General features: G+C 43.7%; 1 protein-coding gene across 4 annotated transcripts in view; it reads right to left on the bottom strand.

Moving 5' to 3' along the window:
- Positions 1-6,754: 6,754 nt before the first annotated feature.
- The window catches only part of PKM (pyruvate kinase M1/2), a 48,699-nt gene continuing 31,119 nt past the window's right edge, over positions 6,755-24,334 (bottom strand). For 3 of the 4 annotated variants that reach the window (XM_024213757.3, XM_024213756.3, XM_024213755.3), the window contains exons 7-11: positions 23,433-23,583; positions 19,940-20,092; positions 12,277-12,443; positions 9,017-9,198; positions 6,755-8,082 (exon numbers count right to left, since the gene is read on the bottom strand). In XM_024213757.3, the coding sequence (XP_024069525.1) occupies positions 7,976-8,082; positions 9,017-9,198; positions 12,277-12,443; positions 19,940-20,092; positions 23,433-23,583 (760 nt within the window). In that variant the 3' untranslated portion in view covers positions 6,755-7,975. Of the gene's footprint in view, positions 8,083-9,016; positions 9,199-12,276; positions 12,444-13,100; positions 13,268-19,939; positions 20,093-23,432; positions 23,584-24,334 lie in introns of all 4 variants that reach the window. The other variant, XM_024213758.3, reaches the window with a different exon arrangement.

Raw genomic sequence — 24,334 nt, 5'->3', positions numbered from 1 at the left:
CACATTTTAACTCCTACTATTGAATCCATTATTTTACAGCCAGTCTTCCACTGTGCTCTCAAGATAAGCAGGGTCAAACCTATTCAGTGTTTGGATGGGAGACATTCAAGGAACAGGCAGGACCATTCTAAGAGGTGACACCGTTCCCTGTCACTTCTGAACCACTGTCCAAGAATGGGGCCAGGGACATGAAATGTAAGGAGGGTCCTACTATCAGTCACTCTGTTCCTATAGCCCTGTTCACACTGCAGCAGTGGTAAGCCCAAACATTGCCCATGTAGCTGTGTTGTGGATACTGCCTCACTGGTACATACTGCACTCTGCATATATACGTACACACACATGCTATCTGTAAAAGGAGCCCATGAGGATGAAAGGCACTTTGTAAATAACTTTGTGACTGCAAATTAAAAAATATATATATCCCCTAATGGCCACCATTTCTGTTTGCTCTCTGCTGCATAGTACTATTCTTGCTAGCAGAAAAAATAAAAGTGCTACTTGCACAGCTATAAGAATCAAAGGTGTTGCAACCTTAAAGGAAAAAAGAGCCAGGTTAGACTAATATTCCATTAAAAGCCACAGCTGAAGCCTGGAGGAATTCGTCTGTTATACAGAGGAGTACATCAATTGTTACAGAAAGCAGTACTGGCCAGGTTCTAAGAGGACACTAAAAATGGACTTACTGGACTGCTGGGGAAGAGGAGCAGCTTGATGGCCCTGAGGGGGTGGGGGGTGATTTCTTTCTTAAAAAGTCTCAGAATAGATATGGACAAGTGTAGCTACAGTGCACACTTCCCACATGCAGTGAATGCATCCAGCCTTGACACAGAGTGCCTAGGAAGGGGATGGGGGTGGGGAAGACTATTCAGCCTTCACACCCATTCACTCCTCAGCCCTGACGAGACGGTCAACCATACTGGAGACATCTGCTCCCTACCAACCAAGACCACCCACTCTTTCGCATAGGTCATCTCATGCTAATGACCTCACTTGTCAGCAGAGCTGGACTCAAAGTAGTGATCTAGCAGTATTTTCAGTCATCCATCAGCAGTCTTCTGAACGCTCCAGTTGCTTTTGAGGACTCTTTTCTACCCCCCCCCCTTCAGCCAATCAGTACAGCATACTCAAGTATTGTTCCACACACATTGTTGTGCATGTAGTCCACTATTTGCTGTGTGAGCTGTAGAGAGTAGTTTTTAACTGAGGGGCGAGGCACATAGTTCAGGGAAGGAGGTCAAATGTCTACACCACAATTAAACAACCCCGAAGCCCAAGTCAGCTGACCCGGGCCAGCCTCAGGTGTCTTAACTGCAAGGTAGACATACCCCAACTTCCCAGAGTTAGTGAGCTAGTCTCTAGTGATGACCCCTTCCCAAAGGAACATGGATATAGGTTATTCACTGGTCATTTTCTAACAGCAGAGAAGGATGCTCTGTAATACTGTTTCACTTTAAAAAATTTCTTGGCCAGTGCTGTTATAAGCTTCTTCAGAGGTGAAGTGTGCTGTAGCACAGCAAGTTACTCTGGGCCCAAATTCCCGCTAAGCTCCGTGCCTCTCCCCCCGGCCCCATGTTGCTGCAGCAAGAAAGGGGGGGGGGGGGGGGGACCGCTCTCCCTCCCCCCCCCCCCCCCCCCCCGCCCGGAACCCCCCCGGCCCCCCCCCCCACACCCAACCCTTTGCCCTAGCCCTGAGACCCCTCCTGCACCCCAAACACCTCATCCCCAGCTGAAGCCCTCACCCCCCACATCCCAACCCTCTGCCCTCTTGCACCCCAAAACCCTCATCCCTGGCCCCACCCCTGAGCCTGCACCCCCAGCTGGAGCCCTCACCCCCCCTCCAACCATCTGCCCCAGCCCTCACCCCCAGCCAGAGCCCTCACACTTAGCATTGCCGGAGAAGGGAATGCAAAAGATGTAGGAATAGGCCTCAAGATAAGAGTTCCGGCCCAGTAAGGGAAAGAAGAGTCTAGAGACAAACTTGCCAGACATGGGCTCCAGCGTGACTAGGCAAGATTCTGATGGATAGCCTCTGAGGCAGATAGCCTGCCTCCTAGTCATTTAGCAGGCAGTGGGTTTCAAACAAGGATGCCTTTCAGATATGAGAAGAGGCGACAATGTCTTGTCCCAAGAGACTTCATACCAAAACAGCTATGCCAGCTAGTGGTTTGTGAAACATCTCACTTGTTTAAGTAGTTTTGCACATCTACAGTTATCACCTTAATCTGGAACCTTAAAACCCAAAGGCAATTGGTTCACCCTCACCTCTCCCCTACTTGGAAACCATTAAGGAGTGGAACGCTTCCAAGTTCAAGGAAGGCATTCATTTTATTAGCCTAGTCCAAGTGGGAGCTGGCACTAGCCCCCTTTCAGGAGAGCTCTACCCTTTCATGGTGACCAGCTGTATTGATTCCATTCTGCCATAGGTACATAGGTTGTAAGCAAGGTCCTTGATGTCTGATTAAGGCCCTGAACACCTACTACTCCCTTTCCCTTATTTATCTGTAGGTCCTTAAGCCCTCTACACCCACACAAATAAATTTGTTCTCCATATATATTGCTTGTATTAAGTCACCGGTACAAAATCTTTGCCCAGAGAAGAGTAATCAAAGTTGATAGCTTATTAAGAGCTGGGGTGGGAAGGAAAGCGGGATTTAAGTGAAGCAGCTCCATGCTGTCCATTTCCAGGAATAAGCTACCAGTGTAGATCAGTGGCTCTCAACCTTTCCAGACTACTCTACATAAGAACGGCCGTACTGGGTCAGACCAAAGGGTCCATCTAGCCCAGTATCCTGTCTACCGACAGTGGCCAATGCCAGGTGCCCCAGAGGAAGTGAACCTAACAGGTAATGATCAAGTGATCTCTCTCCTGCCATCCATCTCCACCTTCTGACAGAGGCTAGGGACACCATTCCTTACCCATCCTGGCTAATAGCCATTAACAGACTTAACCTCCATGAATTTATCCAGTTCTCTTTTAAATGCGGTTATAGTCCTAGCCTTCACAACCTCCTCAGGCAAGGAGTTCCACAAGTTGACTGTGCGCTGTGTGAAGAACTTCCTTTTGTTTTCAACCTGCTGCCCATTAATTTCATTTGGTGGCCCCTAGTTCTTATATTATGGGAACAAGTAAATAACTCTTCCTTATTCACTTTCTCCACACCACTCATGATTTTATATACCTCTATCATATCTCCCCTTAGTCTCCTTTTTTCCAAGCTGAAAAATCCTAGCCTCTTTAATCTTCATCATATGGGACCCATTCTAAACCCCTAATCATTTTAGTTGCCCTTCTCTGAACCTTTTCTAATGCCAATATACCTTTTTTGAGATGAGGAGACCACATCTGTATGCAGTATTCAAGATGTGGGCATACCATGGATTTATATAAGGCCAATAAGATACTCTCCGTCTCATTCTCTATCCCCTTTTTAATGATTCCTAAAATTCTGTTTGCTTTTTTGACCGCCGCTGCACACTGCGTGGACATCTTCAGAGAACGATCCACGATGACTCCAAGATCTTTTTCCTGATTCGTTGTAGCTAAATTAGCCCCCATCATATTGTATGTATAGTTGGGGTTATTTTTTCCAATGTGCACTACTTTACATTTATCCACATTAAATTTCATTTGCCATTTTGTTGCCCAATCGCTTAGTTTTGTGAGATTTTTTGAAGTTCTTCACAGTCTGCTTTGGTCTTAACTATCTTGAGCAGTTTAGTATCATCTGCAAACTTTGCCACCTCACTTTTTACCCCTTTCTCCAGATCATTTATGAATAAGTTGAATAGGATTGGTCCTAGAACTGACCCTTGGGGAACACCACTAGTTACCCCTCTCCATTCTGAGAATTTACCATTTATTCCTACCCTTTGTTCCCTGTCTTTTAACCAGTTCTCAATCCTTGAAAGGACCTTCCCTTTTATCCCATGACAACTTAATTTACGTAAGAGCCTTTGGTGAGGGACCTTGTCAAAGACTTTCTGGAAATCTAGGTACACAATGTCCACTGGATCCCTCTTGTCCACATGTTTGTTGACACCTTCAAAGAACTCTAATAGATTAGTAAGACACGATTTCCCTTTACAGAAACCATGTTGACTTTTGCCCAACAACTTATGTTCTTCTATGTGTCTAAATTTTATTCTTTACTATTGTTTCAACTAATTTGCCCAGTACTGACGTTAGACTTAATTGTAATTGCCGGGATCACCTCTAGAGCCCTTTTCATATATTGGCGTTACATTACCTATCTTCCAGTCATTGGGTACAGAAGCCGATTTAAAGGACAGGTTACAAACTATAGTTAATAGTTCCGCAACTTTACATTTGAGTTCTTTCAGAACTCTTGGGTGAATGCCATCTGGTCCCAGTGACTTGTTACTGTTAAGTTGATCAATTAATTTCAAAATCTCTAGTGACACTTCAATCTGTGACAATTCCTCAGATTTGTCACCTACAAAAGCCAGCTCAGGTTTGGGATTCTCCCTAACATCCTCAGCCGTGAAGACTGAAGCAAAGAATCCATTTAGTTTCTCCGCAATGACTTTATCGTCTTTAAGCGCTCCGTTTGTATCTCGATTGTCCAGGGGCCCCACTGGTTGTTTAGCAGGCTTCCTGCTTCTGATGTACTTAAAAAACATTTTATTACCTTTTGAGTTTTTGGCTAGCTGTTCTTCAAACTCCTCTTTGGCTTTTCTTATTACATTTTTACACTTAATTTGGCAGTGTTTATGCTCCTTTCTATTTACCTCGCTAGGACTGGACTTCCACTTTTTAAAAGATGCCTTTTTATCTCTCACTGCTTCTTTTACATAGTTAAGCCACGGTGGCTCTTCTTTAGTTTTTATTGCGTTTTTTAATTTGGGGGTATTACATCTAAGTTGAACCTCTATTATGGTGTCTTTGAAATGCATCCATGCAGCTTGCGGGGGTCACTGAACCTTTTAATTTCCATTTAACTAACCCCCTCATTTTTGCATAGGTCCCCTTTCTGAAATTAAATGCCAGTGTTGGGCTGTTGAGATGTTCTTCCCACCACAGGGATGTTAAAATGTTATATTATGGTCACTACTTCCAAGTGGTCCTGTTATAGTTACCTCTTGGACCAGCTCCCGTGCTCCACGCAGGACTAAATTGAGAGTTGCCTCTCCCCTTGTGGGTTCCCGTACCAGCTGCTCCAAGAAGCAGTCATTTAAAGTATCGAGAAATTTTGTCTCTGCATTTCATCCTGAGGTGACGTGTTCCCAGTCAATATGGGGATAATTGAAATCCCCCACTATTATTGAGTTCTTAATTTTGATAGCCTCTCTAATTTCCCTTAGCATTTCATCATCACTATCACTGTCCTGGTCAGGTGGTCGATAATAGATCGCTAATGTTGTATTCTTATTCGACCAGGAAATTACTATCCATAGAGATTCTATGGAACATGTGGATTCACTTAAGATTTTTACTTCATTTGATTCCACATTTTCTTTCACATATAGTGCCACTTCTCTCTCCCCTCCCCCCCCCAAAAACCTGTTCTGTCCTTCCGATATATTTTGTACCCCGGAATGATTGTGTTCCATTGATTGTCCTCAGTCCACCAGCTTTCTGTGATGCCTATTATATCAATATCCTCCTTTATCAGGAGGCACTCTAGTTCACCCATCTTATTTACCCCTTTCAGGAATCTGATTTGTCTTATGTACCCCCAAGTTTCACCTCAATTAAACTACTTGCTTACAAGATCAGACAAAATACAGAAGTGTCACAGCACATTACTGAATAAGTGCTCACTTTCTCATTTTTACCATATCATTATAAAATAAATCAATTGGAATACAAATATTGTAATTACATTTCAGTGCGTAGTATATAGAGCAGTATAAACAAGTCATTGTCTGTACGAAATTTTAGTTTGAACTGACTTCGCTATTGTTTTTTATGTAGCCTGTTGTAAAACTAGGCAAATATCTAGCTGAGTTGATGTACCCTTTGGAAGACTTGTGTACCCCCCGGCTGAGAACCACTGATGTAGAGACTATTTAGCCGTGTTTTCCCTGCAAGGCTCCTGAGTCTTTTTCCATGCTCCCCTCCTCCCTCAAACACATTTAGCCCTGGCAAATAAAGTGCGACTTGAGTAGCAGCAGGTTTGGGTTTTGTATCAAATGGTGCTTCTGAACAATGAAACAGAAGTCTAGATTACTAGATACCAATTGCTACATTCTGATGTACTATTTTTAAAATTTGGCAGCCCTTGTTTTGTTAGGACAGAACAGCAGAAGCCCACAGAGCAAGACTCATTCCCATATCAAGACATGTGGTACTTGGAAGACTCGCACTAGAAAGTTTTAGAAACAGGAGTAAGAGTTACCACATGTGTAGCATCCAGCTACATTGTGATGCAAATTGGTGGGTAGATGACAGCAGCTTTGCTCTAGTTACCACACTGAATTAGGAAGTTATGTAGCTGGTAAGTGAAGTAGCATAAAGTCATCTTTATGTCTGCACAAGAGAAAGCTATGTCTGAAGTTGCAATAGATTCGGTACATCTGAGGGCTAGCTGCAAACCAACTACAGTATTGAGGATTCCTTCCACAACCAAGGATAAAATAGCTTTCAACTAATACGGAAAATAGATTTTTCCTCCTTTAGTGTTCAGACATCGTTTGTAAGCATTGACGTGTTTCAGTTGGTTGGCTTAGTCACTTTCTTCGCAAAGGACTCCCACCTTGCCAATGGAAAAACCAAGCAAGAACAGAAGTCTGATGGGTGCTTCAGCTTTTTTTTATTGATGCACATAGTTGTGCTCTACAACCCAATACACCTGTTACAGTAAATAACTTGTCCAGATTTACAACATAGGAGAACGCTCTCAGGAAACAGGACTACTCAACTCAGACAGACAGATATGCAACACTGCAGTAGGAGCAAAAGGAGCTCTCAGCAGCACAGGAAGTGGAAATGCAGCACTCAACCCTTTAAAGGCAAAACCCCTGTTTTATCCTTGTTCTATTTCTCCCTGCTGCCCATAAATGACAAACTAAGTGACTTAGAAGGAACCCAGGCCTGAATTGCATCTTAGACTTTGGTCAGTGCTGGAGGTTTCGATCACTGTTTTCCAGGTATACTGGAATCCTGGAGTCGTTCTCTCCATTTGCACTGGGAGGGGGATACCCAGTAGTATGTCTCATGGAAGTTGCTATTTTAGGACTTAAAGGGTTAAGCACATCTTAATCTTTCATCAACATTCATTGGTGTGTTAGATACCTAATGTATCTGTAGTGGAGTTAAAATTATGGAGTGCAACGAGCCACTATAAATCTGGAGGGGGAGACAAGAAGACTAGTTTACATACTGCAAGTGTGGCTACATAGACCCTGACTTAATCTACCACAGCTCCTAAACTGGAGTGCATTGGTGACAGAGTACAAGTTTGCAGAGTGGGAGTAATTAGGAGGACATGGCAGAGAAGGGAGGCATTAAATTAAGCCGTTGATTATCTGAACCTACAGGGTACAGAGCTGTACTCCGCCTGTTGCAGAGTGTTAACACTGGAACTCAGACGATCACCTTGTTATTGCCTCCTTCCCCTGCACTCCTGAGAAAGGTGCAGGGAAAGGCATAGTATTCACCCTTAAGGTAGTATCCAGTCTACAAAGGGGGGGATGAGCAGCACAAGTTCAGTCACCATGCAGGAATTTCATACAGCAACTCCCAACTACTTCAGGGCAGAATCACCTTAGGGGAAAAAGGCCATTTACTTTTCAAAAACTAAAACATTTCAAGTATTCTTTTAGAGTGACTTAAAGGTCCTCCTTCCCCCGCTGCTGCATTTGGTGGTGTTTAGCAACCTATATCCACTCTACACACGGATAACATTGCAAGCAATTGCCAGCCTAATGCAAGGGGGTAGAGCAGAGGAGAAGAAAGTGGGGGAAGGGGGAAGAGGGAAGGTGTTGCTGGGGAGAGTTTGAGAGTTGGTGTTCATGGAACTGGCACCACACGCATGGTGTTGGTGTAGCCGGACCCAGGGCGCCATCCTGTAAGTACAATGACAAGATCGCCAGTCTTGAAGAAGCCACGTGCTTTGCCTGGAAGAGAAAGATTTGTGAATATCTGCAAACCAAGTTCATGCCAACAGTTCTATTAGATGCCATAATGTCCAGTAGACTCAGTATCACTAGGTTTTAGGATGTCTACCACAACAAGTCTGCATCCAGAGACCAGGAATACCATTGCCTTCTTGTAAGTCCAAATGTAATATAGAGGGGGCTACCAGAGCTACCACATGGATTTAGTAACGCTCTTGGACCTCATTTAGCCCTAGTAGCTGCTCTTTACATTCCAAGGGCTTCACCTAGTTCTTGTTCACATACTCCCTCATGCCACAAGATGGCATCATTACACCAGGCTGAGGGACTCAAGTTTCCCTCAGCTGTCCTAGCAATAAGAGCACTTCAACAATCATGGTTTGATCCACCCTGGAAAGAGACAGGACACCTCACCTCTCTCCTACACCATTTATTCCTTCTGGAGACCTTAAACTCAGCTACAGGTGCTGCCACTAGATGAGATTCCAGTTCATATGGCCCATTTTGAACTTTGGTGTTGGGCCTTTGTCAGTTAATGCAAAGTGCACTGTAACAGTGGGAGGAGCTACCCTTTACCTTAGCCCTAGGTTGGTTTGGTTTTTAAAAAAAAAAGGCAAATAAAGGTGGCCACTCAGACAGACCAGTAAGCATTTGTCTGTACAGCTTTCCATTAGAGCTATTAAAAAATCAAGGCCTGTTGTGAAGGGGGAGCAGTTTTTAATATGAAGTTATCAGTCTGAGTACCAGATCTGGATAAGGTGGTGTGATTGTAGGCGGCCCATTCATTTGTCACAAGCAGTATTTCTTCTCATTAACAGCCTTAAGGCACTGCAAGAAGGCAAAAGATGCCCCAAACTAGATGCTTTTGAAGGGGTAGTTCTTCCATAAGCTATCAGTTACCTGACCAGAGTAAAGATAAAGCAACATAACTCACCAACATTCATGCCCAGGTTAACTCTGAGATCCACATCCTCAGCCCATGCATCAAGGGTGGGTTCTTTGCACAACACAGGGAAAATGCCACGGTACAGATGGGCCTGGCGTGCTGTCTGTCCATTACGAGTCACAGCAATGATGGGAGCACGGGGACGGAACCTGGACACCAGGTGAGCAGATCTGATAGGAGGGAGAACAAAATGGAAGGTAGGATTAACCTCCAAAAGCATCCCATATATGGCAGCTCAACAAAAGCTTGAGAAACTTCAATTGTTCACAGCAAGTGTGGTGTACAGAAGACAAGATCAGAGAGATCATGGCTCTTCTTATAAGTAGGTGCTATCTCCACTTATGTGGAGACTGAGTGGCATGGACACAGCTAATAGTAAACACTGCTCGGGTATTTTGCACAGATTGGCCGGGAAGACTACTTGCAATAAAAATCCATGCAAGAGAGTCAAGGTTTACATCAAGTTTAGTTTGAAGGCCAGGCTGGTCCTCATTCCCCCGACTTACAAGAACAGAGAACATGCTACACAGCATCCTTTCCTGGAAGGACTGCCTCAGGTCCACACCATCTGTCTTGCTTTAGGGCATAGCAAACTGTTGGAGTGGGGAGTTTCTTCCCTCTTCTCCCCAAACTTGTTGTCACCCCACTTCAGTTTTTTTTTTTTTTTTTAAACAAAAGAGTTTAGGAAACTTCACTCTACACTTAAGGTGGATGTTTCCAGCACTGGGCCTTGTAGTTCTGTTGGCAGTAATGTCAAAGTGGGCAGATATTGTGAGACTTATTTTGCTGCCCTTCTGTTGTGTCAGTCATGTGGTTTTGACCCTTTGGCACTTCAGGCAGCATGCATGGATCCTGTTCTCTTCAGAGCAAAACAGTGAAGGTTTGGCCTGAGTGCTCCTCTTTTCAAGGGCAGGAGAAAGGAACTAAAATCTTCCAAATATCACCACTATGCTATTAAGGTTGACAAGGAAGAAACCTTAAGTTTAAAAAAAAAAAAAATCACTGCAAATAAACTGTGCAAGGGGATGTAAGTAGTGGTGACAGCTTGCCAGACAGGAGGGTGGGGTTTGCTTGCCGGTTTCTGTCTAGTTTTCATTTAAGCATATCTGATCATAGGGTTAGGTGGAGTCTCTTGCTCCCATGGCTGGCAAAGGCAATATTCAGTCCCTGGTGTGGGAGAAGGCATGCATTGTTGCAAAAAAACACCACCATTTTGGGGAGTCATTGGGATTTCCAGAGCATCCACAGAGTTCAGCTAATTTGCCTGGGAGAGTTGTGGCAGAATTTGCAGTCACAAGAAATCAAATTATTCTGAGGGATCTAGAATCCTTTCCCTTGAAGGGTGGGTGTGTGTGTGTGTGTGTGTGTGTGTGTGTGTGTGTGGTGGGGGGGGGGGGGGGGGGGGGTGGGGGGGGGGGGGGGGGGGGGGGGGGTGGGGGGGGGTAGAAAAGGAGGGGGGGGTGGGGGGGGGGGGGAGGGAGGGGGGGGAAGAGAGGGGCAGGTAGAAGGAATGACTTCTGCTGCATCATACCTTGTGCACAGTCACTGAAGTGTTAACAGGAGACTTGCTAGAGCAGGCTATTTTCAAGGCAATCACTGGGAGCCACGCCACTGTTAGAGGGAAACTGTAGGGAAAAACCTAGGGACCTCTAAGGTTTTTTTAAAAAACTGATTCAAACACAGCTCAGGTCAGATACATATGGAGCAATCCCCTTTTCACCTGCTTAAAGATGAATACAGATAACGTAATAGGCCTATCCTGCTATGATCTGTTGCACAACTTTGTTTTTATGCAAAGATCTGGAAGCAAATATGGTAAAAAGTTGAAATATTTATGTGGGACATCTAGTAACTATGGGATGGTAGGCACAAATGGTCTTTATTCATAGTCTCTAGCAGCAGAAGCTGGAGCAGTGGTACAGGTGCCACCCCTTTCTACTGGGAGGGAAGTTAAATTCTGGAAGGCAGTGTGTGCTCAGGGATTAAGCAGAATCTGTCAGGAACTGAAAAAGGCCATGATATCTATAGTTATATTTTACTGCTCAACATGTAGTAGAGAACAGGATTATATGGTGCACAATTGTGTTTCAACTAGATTCTCATGGTCCAGTTCTCGTGAATCAAACTTCAGCAAAGCTGCTTCATACTAAAGATTTCCAGTCAAAGTTTGTTGCTTACAAGACAGCAGTGCCAGTTTCATCAACCCAGCCACTCTCACAAAAACCTTTCTACTGTGAGAGAAGCCTTCCAGTGGCTCAAGGAGACCCAGGTATTCAGAGGATGTAACAGAATCCAGAGCTAAAAATATTCAAATATCAAAGGTCAGATCTCTTCAGAAAGGTCAAGTGTAAGGCTGACTGGAACCCTTTACACAGAAACATTGGAAGCACAAGTACAAGAAGGACGCAAACTCTCATGCTTACAGCTATTCCCTGTTCTGCAGAAATAAAGCAAGCACTAGCTTGAAAATTTCCTTAAAGAAAAGAATTCACAACTGGCCCAGTTCTTGACGCAGAATATTTGCTGAGTATGTTTAGACGACATCTGCTATGCTACTACTTGCTGGGTCCAGATTCAGGGTGAGACTTCATAATGCCCATCTAGAGGGCCATCAGTTTTTTTTTTTTCTTTAAGCCAGGCCCAGTAGTCCTGTGCTTGAAGTCTGCTGTATGGTCACAGGACTAGAAGACAGGAGGATTCGATAGTCTAATAATGGTTTAGCCAGTGATGCCATGTCAGGCAGGTCTTTACTTTTGCTGGCACTGTAGTCAACCCAGCTGGAAATGTGGGCTGAAAGGTACTGCCTTATTCAAAAAGCTCGATTCTGCATCCAGTGAACTTCTGACCTACTGTCAATCCAAGATTTCTCTGGTTAAAGTGACCATAAACAAACTTTCAAAAGTTGTTTCCTGTCGAAGTTTTCCAGCCAGCTTTATTGGCAACAAAGATGCAATTTTATCAGCAGAAAAAAAAATATTCTACGTGCTTGGTGCTGATGCCAAGATGGTTGAGGAATGCTGAAGAACTGAATTAGACTAAATATCTACAGATTTCTGAAATGTTTGTCCATCTTCTTGGTGGAACTGGGTATTGCAGACTGATGACATTAGCTTTAAAGTCGCCTGGTTTTCTGGCTGCTTCAGGATTATCATTTCATTCATTCTTAAAAACACACTTTTGAAGGCATCCTTTTCCCCCACCCCGGTCATTGAAGTCCATTTCACTTGAGGGAACCTTTCACCTCCTACCTTCCAGACTTGGTGAGGACGATAATAGCCCCACTGCAGCACTTGAAGGAAGCTTCTACAGCGCCAACAGCGGCGGCTTCCGTAGGGTCACGGTTCAGAGGGGCCAACCGGCGTAGTTCCTCAAACAATTGCCTGTGAAAGATGGCGGCTTCGGCCTCGCGAGCAATCTATAAGAGCAACACGCATTCGGGGAATACAACATTCGTGTCAGTCAGCGCTCAGGTGACACAGGATAAGGTGAGGTGCCATGCCCGGCAGGATGTCAACAGCATAACCTTTATTTTGATATTCAGAAGATTTACCTATCCGTTTTATACTAGCAAGTCCAGATTAGTGTATGGTACCATGCTGGTGGCGGTCATCTGTTTAGCCAAGCATACTGCTTGTGCATCAAATTAGCAATTGGGATATGCTATTTAGTAAACATTCATCCACTAGATAATTGATATCTAGAGGTTTCTCTTCTGAATTCTGTGACACCTGCCAAGTCACCCCACCCTGCCTGGCCAGCACACTCTTCACATCCATGCCCAACTGCCAGGCACTCTTGCTCTGCTTCTACCTACCTCCAATCCTGCTGTACTACAAGGATGATGTAAACTCAGATTCTGCTAGTGTATGCCAAGTTGACGTTTTGAACTGTAAGAGCTGCTCACAGGATGTGTACTACTGTGTTCTAGTGGAACGTGTTTCTACCCATTGAAACATGGCCTGAAGCACAAGAAGTTTGTCTCGGTTAGACCATCTCTAACCCACACTCTGTGGAGTGAAAACGCTTATTTATCTTTAGAGCCTAAGACTTTCTTGCCCTCTCTGAGCCCTACCTGCCAGACTCGGTCAGAACTATCAGAGCTGGAGCTAAGCACTTAAAAGAGGCCTCCACAGCGCCTACAGCCATGGCATCAGCAGGGTCCCTGTTGTTAGCAGTGACGCGGAAAAGTTCTTCAAACAGCTGACGGTGAAAAATTGCGGCCTCAGCCTCGCGAGCGATCTGCAGGCCGGGGTAAGAGGGAGGGAGAAGAAAGGAGTGACAGAAAGAAGGAAATAGATACACCAGAGAGTAATGTGATATTGAGTTAATTTGCTTAATTGTCATAGTCATGCAGGCAAAGAATATTAGAGGTAGGGTTGTGAAACTTCCTTTGGCTCGGAGGTTAAGATTTAATACAGACAAACATGGTTAGAATTCTAACAGTGCCAAGGCTAGTGGACATTCAGTGCCATTTCCTACAGCTAGTTTGTACATCAGATCATGTGTTTTCAGAATGGGACCTTTTATGCTACATTATTTTGATAGCTTTACAGTCATGCTGCCCCAGGGCCTGAAGTCAGGCTACATTTTTTGAATTGTCTGCACTTGTTTAGGCTAAGGAAGGTGGGGGGCCCACTTCCTTACGAAAACTGCTCATTTAATTATATGATGAGGGCATGTCTACATGGTGGGGTAATGTACTTTATGGGATATGATTTCTAAAGCACATGTGTGGCACATTCACTGGTTGATGCAGACACTGCTGGCGCACACTAAGCTCCTTGGTGCAATTTTATGTAGTATTGTTTTAAACAGTACTATGTTAAGTGCACCAATTAATGTACAACAGTGCACTTTAGAAATCACTCCCCCATAGAGTGTAGACAAGCCTCAAGTGTCAGCTTGCTGTAGGTCTTGCTTCTGCATTTTTCTACAGGCTCAACTTTTAGGTGTGCCAGAGAACAGACAGTAGTAGAATGCATGGTATATGTTGCTTCAGGGATGCATGTGTGTTCACCCCCACCTTCTAATGGCCCAGAGCACTGTTAGAATAATCTTTTATACAAGAACAGTCCAATTGTGAACAATGCCACCATCTTCCATCTCATTCTTTATAAGCAAAGAAGGTGGGCTCATTTTATGGTTTGGCTGTTACTTAGAGAAGAGCCAAGAAACTTAATCTTTACAGTTGCACCACCCTACCCTTTAGTAATACTGTTTACAGTATAGAAACAAGTCTTCCTTATATGGTTGTTTTCTCTAAAAAAAAAGGTAGAGTACAGAAACCCTCATTTAATGTTTGTACGTACTCAACTTAGTCAAGTGTACAACTACAGAAGATACTTCTAGTTTTTATTCATAGAATGAAGGTGTCATGAGAAGCTTCCACATCCAGTTTACAGACAGTCCATGGATATTCCAAGTGAGTTTGTACAATAATCTAGGAATCTTATACAGGTCAGTAAGTATGCTTAAGAGAAAGCATTTAAGACAAGAATTCTTGTCTGACTAGGCAATGCTAGTCCTTCACAACCATATAAAGAAGGCTTGCAGAGTTTACTAGAAAAGCATGCCGAAAAGTTGATAATCTCTTCAAGAGGACTAGCTGAAGTCATTTATAGCAAGCAAGAAAAATTGAGGCTTTAGACAGACTAAATCCATCTAAATAGATACACTTCACTCTATGGCACTTTCCAGGTGAGGACAAGCACTTTACAAATGTTAATGAATTGTCACCGTTATCCTCATCTTATAATTTTTTTCATCTAAGTTATAAGTTAAGTGGCTTGTCTAGATATCCCAGAGGATGTGGAAATCCTGAGTCCCAGTCTCCAGCCACAAGATCCTTTGTAACAATAATTCAGACTGAGACACCTAAATCAGGGGTTCTCAACCTTTTTCTTTCTGAGGCTCCAACATGCTATGAAAACTCCATGGCCCACCTGTGCCACAACTGTTTTTCTGCATATAAAAGCCAAGGCCAGTGTTAGGAGGTAGGAAGCAGGGCAATTGCCCGGTGCCTCATGCCACAGGGGGCCTTGCGAAGCCAAGTTGCTCAGGCTTCAGCTTCAGCCCTGAGTGGTGGGACTTAGAGCCCGGGCTTCAGCCCCAGGTGATGTGGGCTTCGGCTTCTGCCCTGGGCCCGAGCAGGTCTAATGCCAGCCCTGCTTGGTGGACCACCTGAAACTTGCTCATGGTCCCAAGTGTGCCACAGACCCCTGGTTGAGAACCACTGACCTAGATTACATTATAATGCAAATTAAATGCAATAAAAGCCACAGTATTAGCTGCAAGTTTTCATTACATTGGGTTTAAACTTGTTAGATAAAAAGGGGGATAAAGTAAGGTTCCACCTCATATAGCATACTCCAAACATGGAAACCAGGAGCCTACGGTATATCTTCATTTCTTGAATCAAAGGCAGGCAGCTTTGGGCAACATTCAGCATAAGCTTGAGTTTACCAAAAGGCTCCCTGCTATATAAGAGGTTTTTATAGATTAACTCACCCCCTCCTCCCTTTTTTAAGTTAGTCCCTCCCAAAGGTCCCTGGCAAATCATTCATGTTGATCCATTAACATTTTCCCTACTAGGGATGTTTACCAGCTTTCTCCAAGTTTGTGGTAGGGTGTGACCACATCCTCAATTGTGTGGGGTGGGGTACGAAGGCATTTAGACTTAGTGCTAGTCTATATTGGCAATGCTAAAGCGCTGATGTAACAGCGCTTTAACGTGGCTTGTGTAGTCATGGCAGAGAGCTCTCCCAGCACTCTAAAAAACAAAACAAAGAAACCCCCAAAAAAACCCACCTCCATGAGGGGCATAGCTACCAGTGCTGGTGCACTGTTTACACTGGCGCTTTACAGCGCTGAAACTTGCAGCGCTGTAAATTGCCAGTGTAGACAAGCCCTTAGTCTAAACTACATATTTACTTTGGTATAGCTACATTACTTAGAGGTGTGAAAGAAATCCATACCCTTGAGTGACATAGTTATACAGACCATAACCCTCTGTGTAGACAGCACCATGTCAGCAGCAGAAATTCTCCCTCTACCTCTGTGAGAAGCGGTCACTATTAAGCCAACGGGAGAGAGCTCTGTTGGCTTAGAGTATCTTCAGCAGATGTGCTGCAGCTTCGTCAATGTAAGTCTGTAGAGTAGACCTGCCCTTAGGATTTGTCTACACTGCCCTTCTGTTTGGGCAATGGATTACATTAATGTGAACTAGGAATCTTAGTATGCACTCACTGCATACCATGGAAGAGTTACTGCAAAGCACTTTGGTGTGTGCTATTAACTCCCCTGTAGTCCAAACTGCAGGGCAGTATAGACATAGCCCTACTTTCTTTGAATTTCATTGAGCTCTTCGGACAAATTGGCAAGGACAGAGTTTCAAGACTTGTTTTTCCCACTGATCAAAATTAGCTGTCAACTTTTTAAACTGACAGGACCAATGAAAGTTTTGGGAGCTGCTTCCTTCCCAGGAAGAGGTATCCTGTCCAACATCTGGAAACTTGCTACTGAACTCCTAGAGTACTGTGCCTCATCTTTTGGGGACATTAGGATTACCACTATAGTTAATTTTACTTATCCAATAGAAATTAGAGAGTTGTCACCAAGTGGTGATTATTACATTCTACCAACACATCTGTCAGGTCAGAGAGATTCACTGGGTGTAGAAAGGACATATCAAGTGTACTGGAGAAACTTCTGGCACCAAGTTTAAACAGAAGCTTTCTCCCCCATTCCTAAAGGATAAATTTTTAGATTAGTACATAAAAGTACTTCTAGGGTCTGAAACACCATAAACATTCCTAGAAGCTATGGGGAGGAAGAGCACCTAGCTATAGCATCTCATTGTTTTCAGTGTAGGTGTGAAGAACCAGTTTGATCCATACTCCCTAACCACTGAGCTGATGTTTCATGGAAATACTGTCTTATGTATACAGGTAGCAGCGGTCAGTGATCTTTGAGCCTACGTCCATTAGCTAAGCATCCAGTTTTGCTGCTGGAGTATTTTGTAACAAAGTTTTGGCAATACAGAGTAGCAATACAAAAAAGTAAACTTGTATAAAGGACTAGAGTCTGAGCAAAGTATTGCTTCACATTTATAGAAGATGCTGAAATGTGTAAAACATTTTTCATAACAGAAGCTGGAAAGCAGGAACATAAGGGTCCTACTACTCTCATCAGCTGACTTGATTTTTAGACCAAGAAAGCATCAATAAAAGTGGTCCATGCTCATTTTGATGTCACTGGAATTGGGCAGTCTTACCACTGGCAAACACTTAGCCGGGAAGAAAGCAGGAGCAACCCAGGAGGATTATGCAGTCACCATACACTGCATGTAAAACCCTCATGCTCCTGGAAAGGGGAAAAATTGTGCTCTACAAGTGACAAAAAAACAACTTAGCAACCCAGTATTAAGACCCTCCTTCTAGGAAGTGCAGTTCTGGTAAATGGAGCTGCAGGTAATGAGACTGCATAAGTGCTAGGGGAACCTGAATTTGTCTGAACTGTGTAGACATTTCTATAGTGCTCAGTCACTGTCGTATCAGATTCTTTACCCCCTGCTAAGGTTTAGGATAAATTGTTTTCTTCTAGAAAGAAGAGCAGCTCCTTTCAGTTAGTTTTACTGTGGTCAGTACTTGCAATGGTGGTAAGCGGTCACACTGCCATTTTACATGGCTTAGTCTGGAAAGGTGGAGAAACTGAGCCTCACAGCAGCCAGATTCCATAATCTGAGGTTTTGACCCGAGATGCTCTACAGAGCTTAGTGAGATTTTTTCCCCCCCTCCCAAAGGCAACAGAAAGCCTCAGTGTTTTAAACTGCCCTCGGCTGAGCCTGGGGATTTCGTGCACCTTTGTGCAGACAAGCCTTATTCCATGTGTGCAGATATTAACTACTCATTGTGTCATAGTAAAAGAGGTAAGCAGAAGTTGCTGGTGCTCCGAGGCTGTAACTCGGCCCATTCTAATAGCATTCACTTTAGGAAAAAACACGCAAGTGTTTAGCTACTCCTAGTAATGTTGCAGCGGTACTAAATGCCTCCACATGCTGGGTCTGATTTGGGGATAGCCCAAGTTTAAGAAAAGGTGGGGCCAAAACCTTCAGAATCATAACCATCAAAGCCAGTAGGCACATCCATTTTGCATTACATCAGAAGCTTCAGTTTCACCTTCTTAGCTGCGTGCACTGGTTTATTTTCCCCTCATGCTTGGAGGTTCAATTCTCCAATATGTTTTGCCACTATGAAACCAAGTGTTCAGAACTTAACCTGGTAGTTAAGAACCTAGCATAAATGCAGTATAGGTATGATGAGCTACAATATGGAAGTTCAAGACTGCATCACTGAAAGCCACCATCCATTAAAAAAGGCAGTATTTTGCCTTGTGTGGAAAAAAAAAAAAGAAAAAAAAAAATCAGTCCTAGAATGATTTGTATGAATCTGTTGACCATGTCCTTTGATGTACCTACAGTAACTAAAAAAATAAGGAAGGTCAAACACTTGAGACCACCAGTACCCATGTACTATCTAGTGGCCAGATCTAAAGAACTTCTGCTAGTCAAACTAGATTATCTGAAACTAAACTGGATCACAAGAGTTCATTTCTGAAATTAAGTCTTACTGCAGCAAGTTTCCAGATTTAGATATCAGGGTCAACCCTCAAGATTTCCTAGTAGGAGAAGCTTTAGGCAGGCAGTTAGTGAATAGTTTACAGTGCAGAGCGATCACATGCTTTAAGATCACTGGCCCACACCAATCTGGTTTCATCATCTGTTCCTTAAGTGTACAAAAGTTCCAGTGAATGTAGACCAAATACGGTTAACAGTGAGAAGAAAGTATACTTATGTAAGGAATTGTAAATGCACATATAGTAGCTATGTTTATTAATCTATATAACCTGAACTGCAACTGACAAACTGGTGCATTGTCAATGCTGTAATTCCCAGCAGTTACCCGGAGATTATCAGTACTTCTAGACACTTAGCATTAAACTTAAATTAATGGGAAGATGAGCTGGGTGAACTCAAAGCAGAGCAGAGAGGTTTCTGGCAGTTTAAACATGTAAAAAAAATAAGTCCTGTCAGTCATCATGCAAGAAACATCCCCATAAACAGTAGACAAATGCAGAGCTGTTGAATGCAACAGGACAGTAAACCTGGAACAAGCACCCCATTAAACCATCCCACTCCCTCACCACACAAGTTCATTTATTTAAATTTGAATTCTTTTTCAGTATATGGAGTTGAGCTCAATCAAGGTCAAAGTGATCCTTGGCGCAACTCCGCAGCACAGAAGGTGTCAAAAGTGGAGTTAGAGATTAGAGTTTAGAGCAGAGGACTCAAGGGAATCAACACCAGGATAACAAGGAAGAAAGCTCAACCTCGGCATATAAACATAAGTTAGGGTTTCTTATAGTCCACTGTGAAGTAGACATCTCAGCATTGCACTTCAACTCTTGGCTCTGTCTCTAAGTGATGAGTACAAAACACATGGCAAGTGACATTTGCATGTCTGGCATATAAAGGAAATCATTTCTCATAAAGGATCTAGTGGCAGAGGGCAGCACCACACTGATCTGCTCCTGGTCAGGGTCTAGTGGGCTTACAAGTCCATGCTCTATGTAAGTGTAGGTTAAGAAGATGAATGGGGGGGGGGGGGGGGAAGAAATAATAGAAGGGAGAACAGACTTACTTTTTCAAAAAGTAAGGGTTAGTGGGAGCATGGACAAGGAGCTGCCATTATAGAACTGCTAGGTATAGCTACTTGACTCTGAATGCATTAGGACAACCAGACATCTGGATGGAGTGAGGAAGCAGGAAGTGGGATATATGTTACCTTTACCTCTTTGGAAAGGTTCCACTTTGGACTATGTAATTTTACCCTTTAAAGCAAAGGCATTACTCACAGCGTGCTGCATGCGGACAGCCTCAAGAGGGTAGTCTCCTTTGGCAGTCTCCCCAGACAGCATGATGCAGTCCGCTCCATCCAAGACAGCATTAGCTACGTCACTGCCCTCAGCACGGGTTGGGCGAGGTTTCTTAATCATACTCTCCAACATCTGGAAGAGGAGAAGTCAGGTTGAGCAAATTAACACCCCACTATGGAAGAGACCAACTACTTTTCTAGTACACCTATGTAAGCACTGGAATGCATTTTAAAGCATTTTATACCGTAGGGTACAGCACAAAGTTAAGTATCAGTAAGTCTGATTAGATTATTTGTAGCAAGTATGCTTTGTCAAGCCACTAGAACAACAGTGTCATGCATGGAAACAGAGCTGATGACATATTGAAGTATGAAGTTTGAATACTGTTATGCCAAACCTTACGACAGAACTCTCAGACCATTACAGCAGATTTCATCAAGGAACCTGCTACATAAGAATTATAAAAATTAATTGATGCTACAATTGGCATTTACTTAAGGCAGCTGTGTACCATTAATATTCAACCACCAGTTGATCAGCAGCAAGGTAAGAGCTGAATATGGGGATGTGAGAGGTTTAGGTTCATATAATATAATCCACAACCAGGCATGTATCAGAGCAATTAATACATCAATAGCCAACTAATGCACACTGTTGTGGCTTGTTGCTATTACAGTCTGGCTCATTAGTTGCACACTTCCCTTTAAAAAGTGAGACTGTTCAGGTTTATAGGACGTTTCCTTTATGCAGTCATTTAGTAAAGTAGTGGTGGAAAGGTTGTACACCACCTTCTCTATTTTGAACTGGGTAGTTTAAACTTAAGGTTTGCCGACTATTCAGACAGTGCTCCCCCCCCCAAAAAAGCTTAGCTGCCCTCTCAGCAGTTTATTTTGACTCTTTATGAAGAGGAATATGTGAAGCAGAATTAACAGACACTAGTTTAGAAAGCAAGTTGCGGCTGAAGTGCCCACAAACTGCAGCCAAAATAGCATCTTAGCACTTTGCTAGCGAGGCTGCAGGTGGAAAGTTAAGGGTAGCTTTAAAAAACACAAAAAACAAACAAACTTATGTTCTCCTTCATCCCTTCTGCACCATCTTTTCCCACCTTTCAGTCCCCACAATATAGTTTTGTCTTGGTCTTTCTCCCAGTCTCCCCCACTTACTGCTCCACCTGTGACTTAAACCTAGGGACTCTTCCAGTGAGGAGGTCTCAATTGGACAGTGCCAGGAGTCGGCGTGCACTGTAGTAAACACCAAGAGGCCCAACTGGCTAGTGTCCAGAGCATATGGTCCTTTAAAATATCCTACTAATGGAAACCAGGCTATTCTTGAAACACCAGCTGCAGAGATACCAGGAAGATGATCCTTCCAGTACCAGAGGGCTGCTTATAAAACACCTGCAAGAGTTAATCCTGTGGGAATTCTGCGCCACTGTGCACAGGCATAATTAATGAGCTGTGCATATTTTTAATTTTTTGCACAGAAAAAAGCTTCAGCTGGAAAGTTGCTGCTGCTCTGCCTTTCCCCCCACCAGAGGCGCTGTGGTGCTAGAAGAGAGTAGCAGCTCCCAGCCAACTAGGAAAGAGAAAGAGCCTACCATCTTCACAGTGCCTGTTGGGCCAGGTCAGGAGACAGGGGACACAGACAGCATAGGGCTGCTGGGGAGTCAAACAAGGGCTCATAAGGGCTAGTGGGGGAGGATAGACTTGGGCAGGGGCTGAATGGGAGTGGAAGTGCAGGGCCACATGGTGACAGGGGTGGCTGAGTGGGGGCACAGGGCCACATGGAGAAGTGGGACACATGTGGACAAGGGATGCAAGGACACATGGGGATGGGCAGATGTGTCTGACTGAATGGGAGAGGCTAGGGGTCAGCTGGGGTCTGCATGGGGGAAGCTCCTTAACAATCCCTCCCCGCCTCCTCCCAAAATATCTGTTCCATACTTTTCCCACCCATACCCAACAACCCTCCAAGTTCACACCCAGGCTCCGTCCCAGCAATTACTTCTCTCCCTCAGCTCCTCCATTACCTCTGACTCCCCTAAGTCTTTGAACTGCTTCTGAGGGGTGCGAGAAATGATATTGTAGCTTAAATTAATTACTCAGAGTTCTGTATTAATATGCCTAATAAGGAATCTGTCAAAAAACATTTCCTGAATCTTTTGTTGTCTGTATTGTTACAGACATACTTGCTGACAGGTATTCTGAAATAAGTGACCAAAAATAATTGAAACTGGTGTGATTATATTGTGTTATTTTGACAAATAATATGCAGAATTTTGAAGTGTTGTGCACAGAATTTTTAAGTGCAGAATTCCCCCAGGAGTAAAGAGTAATCTACCTATTCACTATCAACTCATTTTAAAGCTCACTCTCCAAGCATGAAGCACAAAGGAGAAGTGTCAGGGGAAGAAGAGGAGAATCTCAGTTGCCATTAGTGACAACTTAGAAATTTTATTTGTGCATCTCCTCTAATCCCAACTGAGGCTGTAGTGCTGCTGCAGAGTTTTGGAGATTTTCCACATAAGACACAAAGCCCAGAGAATGGAGCAGAGTTACTTGCTAAAATCTGAATACAGGTCTGTCTCATCTTATGCGGGGGTTCCGTTCCACGGTTAGCACGTAAAGCGAAAACCGCATATAGTCAAAATTACATTGAGTTCAATGGCGGGCAGAATCGCCCGCACTACAGGTACCAGTATTAAAATTGTTATGTTTCTCTTTTTTTTTGTTTTTGCTGACCGCGTAAAGCTGAAATCGCACATGTTAAATGCGCGTAAGATGTGACAGACCTGTATACTCTGTCCAAGATCCCTTCTGCAGAATAGTTTACATAAAACCCTGCACAACTCTAATTGTTTTCAAAGTCATAACAGGAAGGAAATGAAGAATGGACTCCTTTACACAGAAAGAGTTAGTCCATTATTAATCACTAATGCCTGCTACCCTTATAAAATGCAATTTAACTTCTGTATCGGAAACTTAATCTTCTGCCTCCATTAAATGCAGAGACAGACCAGTGAACACAAGAGGAAAGAAAAGTGAGGGGATATTGGCAAATCCATAAAAGGTTTCTTCACTTGGATGAAATGTTTCTAGGCCCCATATTTTAGGGCTTAACCTTTTATATATTCCAACCCATGCAAGAGGTCCAGTCACAAGAATGTTTGGAAGGCATCTCTTCCCACACCCAAATTATTCTATTTGGTTGAACAGAGGTACGAGGTGTTTACTGACTAACTTGGGAGAAGCAAGTATAGAAATCTCAGTTTGCTTGTGTCTTATTCATGAAGACAGAAAAGCTGCTGAGCCACTGTACTTTGCAGCTCTGCTCTGTGTGTTATCTTCATGCTCTAATAGGGATATCTTGAAACAATATCTAAGTGAGTAATGGGCATAGTGAATCTCAATTACTACTAGAGAAGTTACACGATAAAGACTATGATTAAGAAAGCTAATGATATTTGAAGTACCTGAGTAGCACAGATAATGGGCTTCCCAGCCCTGTTGCAACGTCCAATCATCATCTTCTGGGCTAGGAAGACTTTTTCAGCAGGGATCTCAATACCCAAGTCACCACGGGCCACCATGATGCCATCGCTGGCCTCCAGAACCTCATCAAACCTCATGGTCAAAAAAAATAAAAACTTGTTTTACTCTTTCCTCCATCTGCAAGACACCTTTCAATTTTGGGAACTACGGGGAAAAGGTGGAAGTCACGCTCTCCACCAGATACTTTTCATTTAGTACAAGTTTACACAATCATCTGAGCAATATAGTTACAAATACTGTGTTCCCATAAGCTATTCCACTTATTTTTAATATACAATTTAAATGGACAGTAATGATGCTTATTTTTAAACTTTAGATCAATTTAAATTTTCCACAGTTGTGTGAAATTATTGGGGTCAGTTATTTAATGACAGATAATGGCATTCAAAAAGCTTTCCAAGATGTTAAAACACAAGTCAAAATATACAAAGCAACTATCCTTAAAATTTACAAGTCATACCTGTTTTTACTATTCATTCTTTAGTCCAGGGGGTCTCAAACACACGGCCTGGGGCTATTTCCTATGGCCCGCCAAGCGGCCCGCGCACCCCCCCAGCCTACCTTCAGGCTGGGGTGGGCAAACTACACCCGCGGGATTGCCCCCCTCGAGCCCCGCGCTGCTCCCTGAAGCGGCTGGCATGTCTCTGCAGCCGGGGTGGGGGAGGAGAGCAGAGGGCTCCTCCTGCCCCCTGCCTATACCCCCAACCCCCTGCCTGAACCCCACCCCCCAACTCCCTGCCCTGAGCCCCCTGCCTGCACCCCAATCCCCTGCTGCACCCCAACTCCCTGCCCTGAGCCCCCTGCCTGAACCCCAACCCCCTGC

This window comes from Terrapene carolina, unplaced genomic scaffold, assembly GCF_002925995.2.
Source record: "Terrapene carolina triunguis isolate 2854851 unplaced genomic scaffold, T_m_triunguis-2.0 Scaffold67, whole genome shotgun sequence".
Lineage (NCBI taxonomy): Eukaryota > Metazoa > Chordata > Testudines > Emydidae > Terrapene > Terrapene triunguis.
The sequence above is the reverse complement of the archived record's forward strand: the minus strand, read 5'-3'. Positions and strand labels throughout refer to the sequence as shown.